Here is a 17,207-nt window from a genome sequence, read left to right as displayed (position 1 = left end):
AGAATGAATGAGTCGATGGTCTGGAGTGAAAGGCAGGAAAATGCCTTGTAAAATCGGCTGCCCTGCAGTCTGCAGCTAATGAGGCTGATAGCGTTTCTGCAGATGGGCTTGGAAACGCTGGCATCTGATGCGTGCTCCCCCCGTCAGGGGAAGTCAATGTCTCTTTCTGGATGTAGCCCTTTCCCCGGTCTGTGCCCTGATACAGAGACCGCTGTGCTATGACCCAGCCCATCTTTCTGTTATAACAGAACCTCTTAAAATATTTATCTCCTCCCTCCTGAGGCACAGGTAGTGCCAGAGTGAGGCGGGCGAACTCTTTGTCTAATCCTGCCCCCTGTCTGGGTAATGGCCTCTTTCAGTCGTTGAGGGGAAAATGTAATTTCCAATGTACCGTCAAACTGCGAGCTGCTTTGCTAGTAGGGAAGAAAGCCATCCCGTGTCACCTAGGGAAGCCTGAGCGAGTCCTCTAGGTTAATGAGGTGCTACGTTAAAGCCTCTTGACAGGTAGGCTTTGCACTCACTGGGTTTCTCCCATCTTTCACGGAGCTCCCTGGGGCAGCAGTGGAGTCCTGTGTTTGGAAGACAGATGTGGCTTTGCTTGTTACACTGGCTCGCTCAACCCTGTAGGGTAGAGAGTCTTGGCAGGGTTTTGATACATCAGGCACAAGCCGGTCTCGTTCGAACCCCAAGCTAAATGCAAGGTACAGTGACAAGGCCAATTTGAGCTGCTCCCTTAGCATCCTAGCAAGCTGACCACCCTAATGCTTTCCTCTCTCTCTCTGTCTCTGTGTGTGTGTGTGTGTGTGTGTGTGTGTGTGTAGGTCAGTGGGACAGCATGGAGGAATATACCTGTATGATCCCTCGGGACACCCACGATGGGGCATTTTATAGAGCCGTGCTGGCACTACATCAGGACCTCTTCTCCTTGGCGCAACAGGTAAAAGCCTACGTGTACTCAGACTGTCTAGCAAAGGAAAGGTGATTAGTTGTGCCCCGTCAGTTCCGAGGCACGCAGCCCCTGTGGAAATGGGCTAATGTCCTTCCGCTCTGGGGTTCGGCTCCATGAGCACATCAGAATCTAGGCTTTGGAGCATAAGACTCGCAAGAAGACTGCCAGCACATCAGCCAGGGCCACTTTCTGCTCTAAGAGGGACAGAGGTGTTCTGGACTTTGCCATTTACGTGGTTTTGGAATTCGCTTCTCGGGTCAGCACTGCACCCTCTGATCGCTCTGCTTTAGCAGCGTCCCTTGTAGTACAGAAGGGTTGTGTGTCTCACCCGAGGAGGGTTCGGGAAGCAGCAGCCCCGTCTGCAGAGGTCAGTCTCCAGGTTCTTCGGCTGTTCAGGCGTGTCACATAGCGATGGCCTGGGAAAGGGAGCTCTGTATTTGAGAACCCTGTGCTGGCTCACGGGATAAAAGAACAAAGTGGTCACATCCTAACAGGCACCAGGCTGTCTTGGGTGAGGTGCTGGGGTAAATGACCCGAGCACCCAAGGGATGGGGGCACAGTAACGAAGCTCAAATATTCGAGAAAGGAAAAGCTTTGCATGCGGGGTCTTGAGTTGGGGAAACACAAGACTCAAACCACAGTCCTGGGGCCATCCCCTGAGCTCGGGCTTACATGATGAGAACTGAGGCCTGGGCCGTCGTTTCACAGGCACAGAGGCGCCTGTGACATGGACAGGTCTGGACATTCCTCTGCCAGGAGCCACGGCACTCCTGCATGAGGACAAGACGCTTAGAAGCCAGTGATGGCCACCTGGAGCTAGTAAGGGTTTGCACAGTTTAGTTTCACAAATACGTCCAGCAAGGAAAAGATGAAAGAAGGCAGGTCCACAAGCTGTCGTCTTGAGACAGGAGAACACAGTGATTCTTTTTTTTTTTTTTTTTTTTTTTTACTTAATGTTTATCATTTATTTTTGAGAGAGACTGAGCACAAACAGGGGAGGGGCAGAGAGAGAGAGGGAGACCCAGGATCCACAGCAGGCTCCGGGCTCTGAGCTGTCAGCACAGAACCCGATGTGGGGCTCGGACCCACGAGCTGTGAGATCATGACCTGAGCCGAGGTCGGACGCTCAACCGACTGGGCCACCCTGACGTCCTGAGAACACAGTGATTCTCAGCATACCTATTCCTTCCCTCGTTACCTAGGATTCGGGATGTTAAGCTTTTGGTTGCCATACGTTCTGTCTTTTCTGGGAAATTGGATAATGCTCTTCTTTAGCCTTGCAAATCTGGTAAAAGGCTTCTTTCCTTCTTCAGTGAACTTTTCTCTCCATCACTAGAGTTTAAGTGAAACGGATAAGCTCCAACTAGTTAGGAAGCCGAAGACCACGCTCGGCTCCCGAGCCCATGGCTCAGTTCCAGGCTTCTCTGTTTCTCTTCTAGTGTATCGACAAAGCCAGGGACCTGCTGGATGCAGAGCTAACTGCTATGGCAGGAGAGAGCTACAGTCGGGCATATGGGGTGAGTGTCGAGCATTCTGCACAGTGTCGTTTTAAAGGCTCATTTCAGTTCTTTCCTCAGCGCGGGCCAGTGAGGAGTCACAGGCCGCTGAGAACATGCCTGTGTGTTCTCAGCAGATACCCTGTCGCCAGAAGGAATGATTGAAATGAATCCTGGCTGTGGATTGTTCATGCCGTATTAAGTTGGAATGTGATTTGCTTCCATCAGGCCATGGTTTCTTGCCACATGCTCTCCGAGCTGGAGGAGGTTATCCAGTACAAGCTCGTCCCCGAGCGACGGGAGATCATCCGCCAGATCTGGTGGGAGAGACTGCAGGTGAGGCCGGCAGAAAGCCCCGGGGTAGCCCGTCCACTCTCCCTCCCCTGCTCTGGCTCGCCATGCGCTCCCTGCCTCCTCACAGAGGCTGGGGCCGCGTTCAAGGCAAAGCGCTCAAAGTCCCGGCACCTAAGCCCTTAGGTGTGAGAGAATGACCAGTTCTCCAGCCTCCTCTTACCCTTTTCGAGGAGGGCAAGAAAACGTCTTTAATAAGTGCCACTTCTAGACAACCTGTTGAGAATCTTAACCCCGGATTCGGTGGTTCTCCACTTCAGCTGCATGATAGAATGACCTGCAGAGATTTTCAAGTCCGGATACCTAGGCTGCTTCCCAGACTAAATAAATCCAAATTTCTGGGGACAGACCGAGGCTCAGTATCTTTTCAGCCTCCCCACATGTTTCCAGTGTGTGGCCAACACTGAGAACCACTGCTCTGAATCCACTTCCTGGCCACCCACATCCAGCTTTTTAACCGGGGTTACCTGATGCTTCGATTGACCGACCCCTGCCGTGTACAGTTCCTCAGGCCGTAGTCGTCCACAGTCTCTCTTCTGACTGAAGTTTCCCTCACGGAGGAACTTCTCCAAGTCCTGCATCAGTGTTTTCATTGTACATTCTGATCGTTTGAAGCGTGAGGAGCAGTCCGTTCCAGATGTGGGAGTCAGCAGTCTTAAGTGTTCTTGGAAAGGACAGCTCTCCCATTCCTTGCTTTGGTAGGAGGGCAAGTTCATTTGCAAAGGAGAAAAAGCCTTCACCGCTCCAGAAGCCACTCGTCCGTCGTTCCCCCCCCCCCCCGCCACGGTTTTAGACAGTTCCTCTTGGCCCATCCATACCTATTTCCAGATTCGGCTCCAGGCCCCTCCTCAGTGGGCTGTGAGAAAACCTTTTCACTCCAGGCCGCATTCCTGTCTGGGGAGCTTTGGGCACATTCCGCTGGCGAGGGGAGAGCAGGAGGCAAAGAGCGTGTGTGAATGCAGAGTCACTTACGCTCTGCAGTGAGCACATGCAGTTCTTTGAGATGTTTTATTAGCAATTATGAAACGCCCAGTGAATGTTTTGATGGAAAATTGTCCATTGGCCACCAGAAAAGAATTCCACAGAGCAAGCATTTCCCACCTGCCTTGGACACACCCCGGTTTTTTTTTTTAAGTGTCTGTAATGGGGTAAAGAGTTTCCGCATCAGAGATCTGATGAATCTTTTGCCATTCTGACAAGGGAGACCTTGTCCAAAAAGAGACCCGGACGGGGGTGGAGTAAATGAGTCTTGGAGAGGGGAAACCCGTGCTTGACTTTACCGTGTCCAAAACACTGTCGTCATCGGAGGCCTTCGTGACTTTCCTACCTTGAGACAGCAAGATGCTTTTTGGCTCACAGGGGGCCCGATCATTTCGGCATCTGGAAGAAACTAGCGGATGGTGAGAAGTTCCCAAAACAGTCACTCGATGTACTTTTTTCTGTTTTTATAACTTTCCAAATCACTGTTGCCACACTTAATGGGACGGAAAGACACGGTCCGAGGCCTGAAAATAAAGCACTAAGTTTGTGGCAGAAATTTGGCTCTCATGGATGGCTTGTCGTCAAAGCACTCGATAAGCCGCCTCAGCTGGAAGGCCGCCATTTTGTGATCAGGTCATTTCCGTGGAGATCCCCCGCCAGGGTCTCCCGTGGGGAGCATGAGAGGTCAGCCTCATGTGCCTTGAGTTCTGCATTTAAGTTCACTCTGGATCCTGTTACACTTAAAAGCCTGTGGCCATTGCTGCTGGGCTTCAGAATCGCCTCCATGGAGGGATGGTTCATTTGGTTCCATTTGCCTTTTGAACGGATGAATTCACCAAAGGAGTGACAGGTCTCAGGAGCTCTGCTCCCCTGCAGGTCTGTCTCTGAGCCTGACTTCTTACAGTGAGGAAGAGGAGAGGCCCACTCTCCCTCAGAAGTTTTTGATATAAAATTAGCCTACCCCTTTTAATAATGATGAATTCATTCTATTTTTTTATTATTACTTTTATTTTTTTTTCGAGAGAGAGAGACCAAGAGCATGAGTAGGGGAGGGGCAAAGAGAGAGAGGGAGACACAGAATCTGAAAGCAGGCTCCAGGCTCCAAGCTGTCAGCACAGAGCCCGACGCGGGGCTCGAGCTCGTGAGATCATGACCTGAGCCGAAGTCGGACGCATAATCGACTGAGCCACCCAGGTGCCCCCACTCTATTGTCATTAAAAGGAATGTATAGATGTGAACAAATGAGGCACTTTTCCTTCTCCGTGCAGTTTTTGCTCTGGGACAAATGAAGAGGAAAGAATCTAGGCAAGTTTTCATGAAGGTTTAGGCATCAATAACTGGTCACAAGTCTGGTTCGGTTTTTCAGATTCCTCATCACCTTTCCTATCATCAGTTGGGATTAATAACTTCAGGACTATTTATGCCACCAATTTACGAGCAATGTCATGTGAAATTTTAATTGTTTAAACTTCTTTTGTGCTTAATTCATCTTCCAAATCTTGAATGATACATTTTTAAAAAGATTTTATCTTTAAGTAATCTCTACACCCAACGCAGGGCTTGAACTCATGACCCCGAGATCAAGAGTCACAAGCTTCTCCAACGGAGCCAACCAGGCGCCCCTGAATGATACATTTTTTTTTAATGTTTTTATTTATTAGTTTTGAGACAGAGAGAGAGCACGAGCAGGGGAGGGGCAGAGAGAGAGGGAGACACAGAATCTGAAGCAGGCTCCAGGCTCCGAGCTGTCAGCACAGAGCCCGACGCGGGGCTCGAACTCACGGACCACAAGATCGTGACCCGAGCCGAAGTCGGACGCTCAACCGACTGAGCCACCCAGGAGCCCCTGCATGATACATTTTAACATTGCGTTTGTCAGTGATAGTCCACTTCATCCAGAGAAACTGAAGCAAAAAAAAAAAAAAAAAAAAAAAAATCAAAGTTAAAGACGCATTATTTACAATCCAGAAAAGCAGTTTAAATAATTTAACTCCTGTCACCCTCATCATAGCCCTATGAAGTTGGTACTGCCTTTACCCCCTTTTACCAGCTAAGTAACTTGCACAGCGTCACATAGATGGTAAGTGGCAGGGCTGGGATCCAAGCGCCAGAGTCCATACTCCCCTGGTCCTCAGATTTTGAGAGGTTCCTAAGAAGTGTTTTGTTTTCTTGTTTTCTTCGCAGTACCCCTCCCTTGAGAAAGTTGAGGTTGTAAAAATGAGTTTCTTTTCTTTGGCTCAAGGTGGGTTTTGCTGTTGCTTGTCGGGGATGAAGCGACAGCAGGAGACCTACCTAACTCTCACCCCCGAATGTTCCAGGGCTGCCAGCGCATCGTGGAGGACTGGCAGAAAATCCTGATGGTGCGCTCGCTCGTGGTCAGCCCCCACGAGGACATGAGGACCTGGCTCAAGTATGCCAGCCTGTGTGGCAAGAGTGGCAGGCTGGTGAGTCACCCCCGCCACCAGGGCAGGGTGGGAGGCTGAGGAGGGCCCGGCGCTCCCGGTCCCGTTCTGTTTATAACCTGACCTCTCTTGGTTTTAAGGCTCTTGCTCATAAGACCTTGGTGTTGCTCCTGGGAGTTGATCCGTCTCGGCAACTTGACCATCCTCTGCCAACAGTTCACCCTCAGGTGACCTACGCCTACATGAAAAACATGTGGAAGAGTGCTCGCAAGGTCTGTGTCCCGATTCCGTCCAGCAGTAGACCGCGTCGCTCCAAAATGCTCACTAATCGGCTTGTCACTGCCTCGGGGCCCGAAGGGAAACAGCATCCAAACCACCATGTCAGGGAGTTAGCTCCTGGTAGGAAGCTATTTGGCCCGATTTCAAAAGTGAATCATATTCGAGGACGTGCACGTATACAGTTGATGGAACCAATGAGTGTAATCAGTTATATTACATAGAGCATGCTAGAACATAGAGAAAGCTGAATTTCTGCCCCCCCCCCCCCCCAAGAGAAGGTGGGCTATTCAGTACCGAAAGGGCAGCCTATCTGTGAGAGCACAGATGGGAAATTTCACAAGACCAGTTTGCGTTTTCAGACTTCTCGTCTCCTGTCCTATCATCACTTGGGATTCAGAAGCAGCAACACCGAGTGTAATGTTGAATCCAGTCGGGAGCGTCACCTTGGAGCCAGCGTAGAATTCCTCTTACTTTAGTTACAGGCAGGGCCTTCCCCAGACAGGGAATTAGATGCGGCTCCTGGCGGGGGTTTTTGGTTTTATTTTTTTGAAACCGTCTTCCTGGATGATGGCGATGATTAACAAAAAGTTGGCCCCGGAGGCAAAATCAGCATCCGCTTTGGCTCCTCGTCCTCCTTACCGGACAGAGAGGGCGTCCCAGCTCTCCCTCTCTCGCCACTGTGGTCCCCGTGTTGGGACCCGTCGTGAGAGGGGTCAGCACTGCGGCCGTGGCTGTGGAAAGATGCCATAACATAGCAGTCGTGTCTCAGTAGGAGGCATGCTTAGGGAAATCTAGGACTGTGTCTAGAAACTGCCTTCCTTTCGGATGGTCGACTCTGACGATGAACGCCGCCCAGAGTGGGATCGGGAGCCCTGGAGCCCAGCGCTGGTCTTTGACAGGGGTGCGTTTCAGTCGTATCGACCCGAGCTGCATTCCCCACTCGTATGGTCTGGGGCGGGGAGGGGGGGGCGTTTTCTCCTGTTGTTCGTTGGGGTCTGGTTTGCTTTGGTGTGGTTGCAAGGCTCTGCAAGCTTCCCAGGCCAGAGCGGTTCCGATGCAAAGCCTGACCTCCTCCAGGCAGATGAGAAAAACAGAAGGTACTGGATCTGAATCTAGTCCGGTTTCCTTCCTACGTGCAGCCTCCAAGTCTTTGAACGTCTTGCCGAAGGCAGGCAGCGGGAGCCTCCTGGCTGATGTCTCAACCAAGGGGTGGCTTGTTTCAACATGGGACCACAGCCCGGCTTCTCCACACATTACAGCCTCTTCTTGGAAGCCCACATTCTGGTGGGAGCCCATAAAATGACATGGATTAGAAATTGAGAAACCTCTTTCAAGTTAGGGGCTCGAACTTCAAGCCCAGAGCTAGAGATGTTCTGCCTTCGCAGACATTCGGGAGCTACTCAAAGAAAACCAAGTGCTTAGTAATAACTGTGCTGTTGAACCAGGTGCTTTTCTTCTCTGAGCTCTGCTTTCCTGCCACTAGAAACAATTCAGTAAACTGTTGTGTTCTGCCCTGCATAAGGCAGAAAGAGTTTGAGAAATGCAGCGTCGGCTTTGCAGGAAGGTGTCAGGCAGTAGGTGACCGTACCGTGTTTTCCTAGGTGAGCCGCCTCCCGGAATCTAAAGACAGGCCGGTCCTTCCATGACATTTCGCTAAGCTGAGCTTGTCCGTCTTGCCCACAAACCACTCAGGCATCCAGGAGCCAAGAGTATGATGTGCAGCTTAAACTCTGGGCATGAGAGAAACCCCTTCCTCTGAGTGGCCGGTCCCTCATCCGTCAGAGAGAGAGAGAGAGAGAAAATCAGTTTTTCTCTCCTCGCTTCCCAGGGGCGGAGCCAAGAGGGATTTTAATAGAACATTTTCAATTCCTTGAAAATAAATTGCCTCCATGCCACAGAGGAAAAGGATATAGATTCTCCCGAGTGGGATAAATTTACTTTATACTGAGCTTCAAATCCAAAGTAATACCCAGTCCTCCCCGGTTTGGGCAATTTATTTTTTGTTCAGTGCCTTGTTGAGCCTCCCCAAAAGACTCTAACCTGTGTGTCTGGACTGTCAGTGACACAGAGCTCATGGGCTCCGAACAGCCCTGACCTCAGCATTCCTGGTGTAGTTCTTACCTGCTTGATGGACACGCTCGTCACACTGAGTTATCAGTCAGCCACCTTTCTCCCGATTGATCTTCTTTTTTTTTTTTTTTTTTTTTTTTTTTAACATTTATTTTTGAGACAGAGAGAGACAGAGCATGAACGGGGGAGGGGCAGAGAGAGAGGGAGACACAGAATCTGAAACAGGCTCCAGGCTCTGAGCTGTCAGCACAGAGCCCGATGTGGGGCTCGAACTCATCAACTGCGAGATCATGACCTGAGCCAAAGTCGGCCGCTTAACTGACTGAGCCACCCAGGAGCCCCCCGATTGATCTTTTTACTGCTGCCTCTCAATTCTTTTTTTTTTTTCTTCTTCTTCTTCTTTTTAATCAGCTCTAAGTCTGGTCAGTGCGGTTTCTTGTAGAAAAACTAAAAGAACATTTATCACTTCCCAGGTGTGGGATGCTAACGTAGTTCATTTTTCAAAGCCAGTGGTGAGTAACGGGACCCTATGAAGGCAGCTAGCTGTCTGAGGGGGACAGTTGTCTTGTTAACTGTTGAACATCTGTGTGTCTGCAATGTCCCCCTGCACGGATTAGCTGCCTGATAAATCGTTTTGTCACATCATCCTGGCTCTGGGGTGAGCCCATCCCGTTGACGCCAATTAATTCCTTACGTTGAAAAGTGTCTGAGGTTGGTCTCTGCCCCCAAGCCAGGGAGTTTTATTTTTCCTTCAAGACTGTCACCGCTGACCTGCTTCTGTGTTTTAAAAACACGGAAGAAGACCGCCCTGACCTTATTTATTTAAAACGTTAGCTTTTCCCGCCGCCCCCCCCCCCCCTTCTACAGGAAAGGACACGTAGCCTCTTTTTCACATCCTCTCACGTAGCGTTTCCCCTCACTGTGTTGGTGGGTTTAGACTCCACCATTTTTTTCCGTTGGAACGTTTGTGTCCATGTGCTGTCTCCACCCGTGAAGCCCTTTGAAGAGCATATGGACCCCATTTGTGTATTTATTTATTTTGAGAGGGAGAGAAAGAGCGAGGGGCAGAGCGAGAGGGAGGGAAAGAACCGCAAGCATGCTCCATGCCACCGCCGGTGCAGAGCCGGGCACGGGGCTTGAAGTCACGACCCGTGAGCTCACGACCTGAGCCGAAACCGAGAGTCGGACGCTTAACCGACTGAGCCACCCAGGCGCCCCTGGACCCCGTTTATTAAGACACTGGTGTGTGTGGACATGTGGGCTTCTACAGACGGCTTGTAACTTATTCCCAGGTCTCTGGCTCCGTGTCTCCCTCCAGTCTTCCCTCACTCGGCATCCCGTTCCTAGCCCAGGTGCCTTGTTGGTATAAAACCCCGTGGTGTAAATAGATCTGACTGCTTGAGGCTGCTGTGAGCATTTTGCTCCTAAGCTACCCCGTTCAACTGGACGTCTGCTCGGCCGGTGTCTCCCCCCACCCCCCGTTTCACCTGCACGTATGAGGGGCTTCTACGCCACCTCTGTATTCTCAGTCAGGCACTGAGGGTTCTGTCGGGTTTTTTAAACCACGGTTTTTGCCCCGCCGGAGTGTCCCAAGGTACCAGAGTGTTTGAAACAAAACTAAAGTTTTACGGGCCCCAAATGGCTCCCCATAAGCCTGGTTTGCCCCGGGGCAGTGTGTTGATAGCGAAATAAGCGGTCATTTCAGATTACCTCATATGAATTGGTATTTTGGGGTAGCCGGGCCGTAGCTTTTCCCAGACTTAGGAAAATAGTACTGCAGTTAACCAAGGGGAGCTAAGGCTCGAGTTGGAAAACTACGAATCTTTTTGAAAAGCCTAACCACCTCCCGGCATCACGCCCTGCTCCCCTGGCCGTGGGAGACCCTTCGTCACCGCTCCGGGGTGTCCCCCTGGGAGGGGGGGTCGGCTCACGCGCCCGTTTGATGGACAGGAGTGTCTTGCCCCTGAGGCCGGGCCCCAAACCAAGCAGCTCCCTGTGCCTGTGTCCTGCTCCAGATCGATGCCTTCCAGCACATGCAGCACTTCGTGCAGACCATGCAGCAGCAAGCCCAGCACGCCATCGCCAGCGAGGACCAGCAGCACAAGCAGGAGCTGCACAAGCTCATGGCCAGGTGAGGCCCTCCGGGCCGGGGCCGGTCGTGCTCCGGTCCCGCCAACGCCAGCCGCCTCTGCAGCACGGGGAGGGGGAGCGTGCAGGGCTCCGTGGGCCACTAGTTGCTGACCCGGCTCTTTCCGGTGGGGACCCCAGGCGGCCATCGAATCGTGCCGCCCCAGAGCCCCTGCTGCTGTTTTCCCAGGATTCAGCAGCCCGAGAGCATCCACGTGCTGTGGTCCTCCCTCCTGGTGTCTGGCTTTAGAGTTAGACTCCTTATCGCTTCTCGGCCTCTCGGCTAAGATCAAGTGTAGAGTGAGACTCCTCGTTTGCAAACGCCAGATACGCCGCTACCTTGCTGTGTGACTTCAGATGCATGACTTAACCGCTCTGTGCCTCAGTTTCCCCACCATTTATAAAGGGGATAATGAGAGCTCCTACTTGTGAGGGTGGTATGAGGTGATATGAGGGTTAATAGAACAAACATGGCAACGATTTAGAGCCGTACCTGGAATGGAGTAGCAATCAGTTAATGTTGGCTCTTAATGTTATTAGTATATGTGTAATATTTTGATATGTATTGTATCATTCATTATAAATGGAGGAGAAGGGAGAAGTGAGGGGGAAGCCAGGAGCAGTCGATCAGGAAAGTTACTCAACAGCCAACTCCCACCAAACACTGACATGGGGGTGGACGGGTCCATACAGACCTGCCCATCCCAGGTACTGGTTTATGCTAGCATTGAAGGACGCGTCAAGGGGAATACGATACGTAAAATACGCATCCCCGAAGCCCGTTTTTTTCCCTCCTGTGCGGTTGAGAATTCTGATGGTTCCACCACGTCGCTTCCCGAGAGCAAGCACGACTGTCCGGGAGGCTTTCGTGCCCCCCTGACACAATCAGTTGTCCTCCCTGGTGGAGGGCGAGGGCTGGTGTGCGGGCACGGCGACACGGTGGCCTGTTTCTCTGTTTCCAGGTGTTTCCTGAAACTCGGGGAGTGGCAGCTGAACCTGCAGGGCATCAATGAGAGCACCATCCCCAAAGTGCTGCAGTACTACAGCGCCGCCACGGAGCACGACCGCGGCTGGTACAAGGTAACCGCGGCCCAGGCCGCGGCCCAGCCCCGCCTCCTCCGGGGGCAGAGCCCGGCTCCCGGCGTCCCGAGCGCTTGTGCTTTACGGCAGAGCCTCGTGGTGCCGGTCCGATTCTGGGCATTTGCTCGTTGGACTGCCAGAGGCCCCTTACGAGCTTAATCGATACAGAAAGATTGATCGAATCTTTTATCTGCGAGATACTTTACTGCACCGTTATTATGTGTGTGGCTCTGGGGAATGCTGTTGTCTTCCAGACTCTTAGCGGATTGTTTTCCTACGAGCATCTGGACACACAGTTAATCTCTGGGACTCTGTCTTCCCTTGGGTCATCCGCTCCTTCCCGGCTTCTTCCTGATTTCCATCCCTGCCTGGTCCTCATCTAAGAACTTGACTTTCTCTTATTTGTATTGGAAAGCTCTGGGTAACATCCTGTTATGGCATAGGAGACTTTTCAGGAAGATAAACAAAATTAGAAAATGTATCAAAGATGTGGTTGACCGGTAGAGGAGGGATTTTTGGAAGAACACATCTTTGAGGAGAGCACATACCCTGAGTTTTTAGACCTTCCTCAGGGACCTCCTGGTAATGGCCACATGCTGTAACACATGTCATCATTTCTTTCCAGTATTTCTTTAACTTGTTGATACTTTGTGATTTAATCCCTCTGGGATCAAAAGGCGCATCTGAAGACACAGAAGCATCCACAGTAAAAATCTTACCCTGATTTAAGCATGCTTCATTCTGATCGGAAAAATGCCTATTTCGTGGTAGCAGCAGTAATTACTCTATCTAGAACAGCTTCAGTCCTACCCTGGAAAATATAGCCAGTAAACCCTTGACTAGCCAGAACCTTACCAATTAGAACTCTCTCCTAACCAGATGAGAAAAGAAACGAGTCATGAGGGGAAAAAAACGGACTCCAGGAATTTAAGTTTTTCTGTCGTATGAGTCCTTTGGGGTCTATGCTGTCTTACTGCCCATGGTGTGGTCCCATCGGTGTGCAGAGACTGGTTCCGTGTTGCTCACCGTGTCCCCTGGCTCAGTGCCCATCATGCAGGGGATATAGAGGAGTGATCTGTTGACTAAATGAAGGTATTGGGAAACTGAGCCTGTGTCATTGTAGAATTATTTCTCATCAAATAAAGGTCAACTGTGGTCAACCTACTCTGCTTAGGTGGAAAAATGGAGACATTTATGTTAAAGAAAGGTTTCTAGCAAGGGATGCAAAGGAATTGCCTGCTTATCCAAAAAGTCCAACTCTTAGCGGATTATTTAATGTCCTGCCCGCACTGCAAACTCACGAGGCCCCCAAATCAAAGCGTGCCTCCTGCTGTCTACACCAGGCAGTGCTGTACCGTCCTTGAACATGGCACGGGGGTGGATAGTTCGTCCTTTACCAAAATAAGCACCAAAGGCTTCTCCCAGCAAACAGTCATGGCGCATCGGCTCTCTGACAGGCCGCGCGCCCTGGCCGGATGGGAGAGCTGGGTGGCGGAACGCCGGCCCCCATACGTGCTCTCGATGTGCTCCCCTTCCCACTGGCCCGGAACCTGGTCAAGACTTGCACCACTAAGTCTCTGCTGTCTTAAATAAGCTGTTTCGTATACCAGCTGCCAAGGGAATCTTCCAAACCTAGAATGAAATGGGACCTCCTTGACCTAATATGTCAACCCGTCCATAATCTGACCCCGCTGCTTCGCTAACCCTCCCCTCACCTCCTCCTGCGCACCTGCACTCCAATCAGGTCTGTTTGTTTCCTGTGAACCGCCCTATGCTGGCCACCCTGCATCTTCGTCCCTGACCTCCCCAGGCCAGGAAGTCCCTGCTGCTGGCCTCTTGTCCCTGCCTTGTCCGTTGAAGGCTGCTCTTCAAGCCCTCCCCTAAATCCCTCCCCTCTGTGAAGCTTGCCCTGGCCTGCCCGCTGCCCGTCTCTCCTTGCCCCCCCCCCCCAACGTTTGCCTGTCATTGGGTTGCTGGGCCCCCCACCAGACCAGAAGGGCCCTGAGGTGAGGACCCGGCGTGCCTCTCCTGGGGCGCCCCTCCCCCGCAGCACTCGCCACAGTGCTGGTACAGTAAGGGCCCCACAAAATGAAGGAATCGGGCTGCGTCTAGTAAAAGGCCCCATTCCCCAGTGTTTCGGTGAAGTGCAGTTTTGCTCTGCTGGCCACTGAGAGGGAAGGGCAGCCCCTTGGCACTCAGGCCTCCTCATCCTCGACTCTCGCCACACCCAGGCCTGGCACGCGTGGGCAGTGATGAACTTCGAAGCCGTGCTGCACTACAAACATCAGAACCAAGCCCGCGACGAGAAGAAGAAGCTGCGTCACGCCAGCGGGGCCAACGTCACCAGCACGACCACTGCCGCCACCACAGCGGCCACCGCCACCGCCACGGCCACCAGCACCGAGGGCAGCAACAGCGAGAGTGAGGCCGAGAGCACCGAGAACAGCCCCACCCCGTCCCCTCTGCAGAAGAAGGTCACTGAGGTACCCTTCCCTTCCTCCCTCACCGAGGACAGACCCAGGCAGCAGGCGCTCTGAGGACTGGGGTGTTGGCAGGGCCCTCACGAACCCGGGCTTCACCCCGAAGTGCCACGTACAGCTAGACGATGTTGCTCATTTGCCATCCGCCGTTGTTTGAGACGGTGCCCTTGTGCTCGTATTTGTATTTGAGGCGTTGCTATGGCCCCAAAGCTGAAGGTTCAGTTTCTTGTCGTTCTTCCCATGAGAATGAGCTCATTCCCTGAAAGCCCTGCACCTGCGCGCGTGGGTGGCCGTGCACATCTGCGGGTCCACTTGAGGACAGAGGCCGACGGGATCCGTCCTCTGCCTTCGCCTTTCCCCCCCGCGCCCCGCCTCCCTCCAGGCTGTCAGTTCAGGGAGCAGCGTGTACAGACTCCGCGTCCCTCCTCCTGCCACCCTGCTCAGGAAGCCACCGTTAGCCCAAGATGATAGCCATTGTGACACAGTCGCCATTTATTGAGTGCTTGCCGTGTGCAGGTACTAGTCCAGAGGCTCTTCGTGCATTAACTGATTTAACTTGGTAACCACTCCTTGAGGTAGATACTGTTGGGATGCTGCTAGGCCCCTCTTACGGATGGGAACACTAAGGCAAGAATGTGTGTTCCAACAGGATTTGTCCAAAACCCTCTTGATGTACACCGTCCCTGCCGTCCAGGGCTTCTTCCGTTCTATCTCCTTGTCGCGAGGCAACAACCTCCAGGACACGCTGAGGTATCGAAGGGCGGGCCCTGCTAGGCTGCGTGAGCCTCTGCGGGGACACAGAATGACACGGAGTCCCCTCCCCCGCCCCACCCTGATGGGTGTGTCCAAGGGGAACTGCTGACAGGCCTCCCCCTGCCAAGACCCAGGAGGAGGAGTGGCCTGGGAGCACTCCGTGCGCTGTGTTCTGTCGGGAGGAAGCCCGAGTGCCGAAATGCCCTCGGCTTTTAGGGGCCACTTAGGAAGGCCTAAACATGGCACAGACCGGCCAGTCCGGAGACCATAGGTGACAAGGGGCAGCTAAGTCCCGCATTTAGCCCGTTGACACTGTTCTACAGGTGATTTTCTATACGTGCAAAGATTATCCATGATTAGCCCTGGGCTCATCTGTCCGATTTCCGAGCTTGCACCGTGCCGATCCCTCTACGTTGTCTGGGATAAAATAAGCATTCACTTGGGATGCCCCTCCTCGTGTGAGCCCAGTTCTAAACGGCCATCACCACCCACCCTCCCAGGCGGTCCCGAGACCAAACACTGGGGAGCCACCGATTTGAGGCCCTGCCAGTTAATTCTTTTCTCAAGAACCTTGAAGATTAAAACACACACACGCACAAGCTGGGAGACTAAGTTTTCTGTGACTTTCTCATGTTTCGTTTCCAGAGTCCTCACCCTGTGGTTTGATTACGGTCACTGGCCGGACGTAAACGAAGCCTTGGTGGAGGGGGTGAAGGCGATCCAGATTGACACGTGGTTACAGGTAAGGCGGGGTCAGACTCACTCCTGGTCTGCCTCCTCCTGGAGTCGCGCGTGTTCAGTCAACAGTGGTAAAGAGGTAGGGGTCGAGCCATAGTTTCTTTAGTTTCTCCCAGAGGACTGAAGGGAACGAACCGTTTCAGAGCTTCCCAGCATCTCCCGCGACAAGTTGTAAGAGCTGGTCGTTGCCCGGGAGAATAACTAGTTGTTTCTGTGTCTCACGTGCTGTATTCCGGGTCTTTCTGAATACCAGGTCATACCTCAGCTCATTGCAAGAATTGATACGCCCAGGCCCTTGGTGGGACGCCTCATCCACCAGCTTCTCACCGACATTGGCCGGTACCACCCCCAGGTACGTGGGCGCCTGGGCGGTTTCTCCTCGAACAGCTGGCCTTTTGACCTGGTGCTCAGCCTCTCCCAAAGCTGCTCTAGAGATGCAAGTGCAGGAACTGGGAGCCAGGCATCCCACCCGTCCAGCTGGAGGTCCCAGGCCCGGGGCGTTCCCGAAGACAAAGAGCCCCCCACCCGCCCCGAGACTGAGCAGCGCCCCCGCCTGGTGGACTCACAGGAGCGCTGGCGGCCATTTCTCTTGTCCTCCTGAAAGTCAGAGTTTGCGAATGTTCCTTCTGTGTCTGCCTCAGGCCCTCATCTATCCCCTGACCGTGGCCTCCAAGTCCACCACCACGGCCCGCCACAACGCAGCCAACAAGATTCTGAAGAACATGTGTGAGCACAGTAACACCCTGGTCCAGCAGGCCATGATGGTGAGTCAGGAGTCCGTGTGGGCCTTCGTGGACCCCACCACCTAGCCAGAGGTCTTGAGGGAGATGGTTTCTTCCTCACGACAGTGCTGCTGAAAGGAGTACCTCCTGTCTCTCCAAGACATGCCTTTTTTTTTTTCTTTTTTTTTTTTAAGAGAGCGCGAGGACATGAGCAGGGGAGGGGCAGAGAGGGAGAAAGAGAATCTCAGGCAGGCTCCGCACTCAGCACGGAGCCCAAGGCAGGGCTTCGTGACCCGAGCCAAGATCAACAGTCAGACGCTCAACCAACTGAGCCACCCAAGCACCCCCAAGACAGGCCTTTCCGAGGTTAGCTCATCCTCAGCGCTTGTCTCTTTCCCCTCTTTGGTCCAGGTGAGTGAGGAACTGATCCGCGTGGCCATCCTCTGGCACGAGATGTGGCACGAAGGCCTGGAAGAAGCGTCTCGTTTATACTTTGGGGAGAGGAACGTGAAAGGCATGTTTGAGGTGTTGGAGCCCCTGCATGCTATGATGGAACGGGGCCCCCAGACTCTGAAGGAAACGTCTTTTAATCAGGTATGGGATAAGAAAGTGCGACACGACGTGACCCAAAGCCGCCACCAGACCCCTTTCCCTCTGGCCTTTCTGCTGACTTGAATACAGTGTTCTCCAAACTGAGGTCACAATATAAAAACACCAGCACAAGTTTAGTTGTCACTAACTTATGGGGACCCTCCCCAGATTTTAACCAGAAAACCACA

General features: G+C 52.6%; 1 protein-coding gene across 1 annotated transcript in view; it reads left to right on the top strand.

Annotated features, from left to right (window-relative positions):
• Positions 1–17,207, top strand: part of MTOR (mechanistic target of rapamycin kinase) — a 132,113-nt gene that overhangs the window by 99,085 nt on the left and 15,821 nt on the right. The window contains exons 32-44 of the mRNA XM_042997977.1: positions 822–937; positions 2,389–2,466; positions 2,674–2,781; positions 6,096–6,221; positions 6,320–6,451; positions 10,544–10,659; positions 11,618–11,735; positions 13,967–14,218; positions 14,865–14,965; positions 15,614–15,710; positions 15,960–16,058; positions 16,348–16,470; positions 16,840–17,022. Coding sequence (XP_042853911.1) covers positions 822–937; positions 2,389–2,466; positions 2,674–2,781; positions 6,096–6,221; positions 6,320–6,451; positions 10,544–10,659; positions 11,618–11,735; positions 13,967–14,218; positions 14,865–14,965; positions 15,614–15,710; positions 15,960–16,058; positions 16,348–16,470; positions 16,840–17,022 — 1,649 coding nt within the window. The remainder of the gene's footprint in view (positions 1–821; positions 938–2,388; positions 2,467–2,673; positions 2,782–6,095; positions 6,222–6,319; positions 6,452–10,543; positions 10,660–11,617; positions 11,736–13,966; positions 14,219–14,864; positions 14,966–15,613; positions 15,711–15,959; positions 16,059–16,347; positions 16,471–16,839; positions 17,023–17,207) is intronic.

This window comes from Panthera tigris, chromosome C1 (genome assembly GCF_018350195.1).
Source record: "Panthera tigris isolate Pti1 chromosome C1, P.tigris_Pti1_mat1.1, whole genome shotgun sequence".
In the NCBI taxonomy this organism is placed as follows: domain Eukaryota; kingdom Metazoa; phylum Chordata; class Mammalia; order Carnivora; family Felidae; genus Panthera; species Panthera tigris.
Note: the sequence above shows the minus strand (reverse complement) of the source record. Positions and strands in the feature narration are given on the sequence as shown.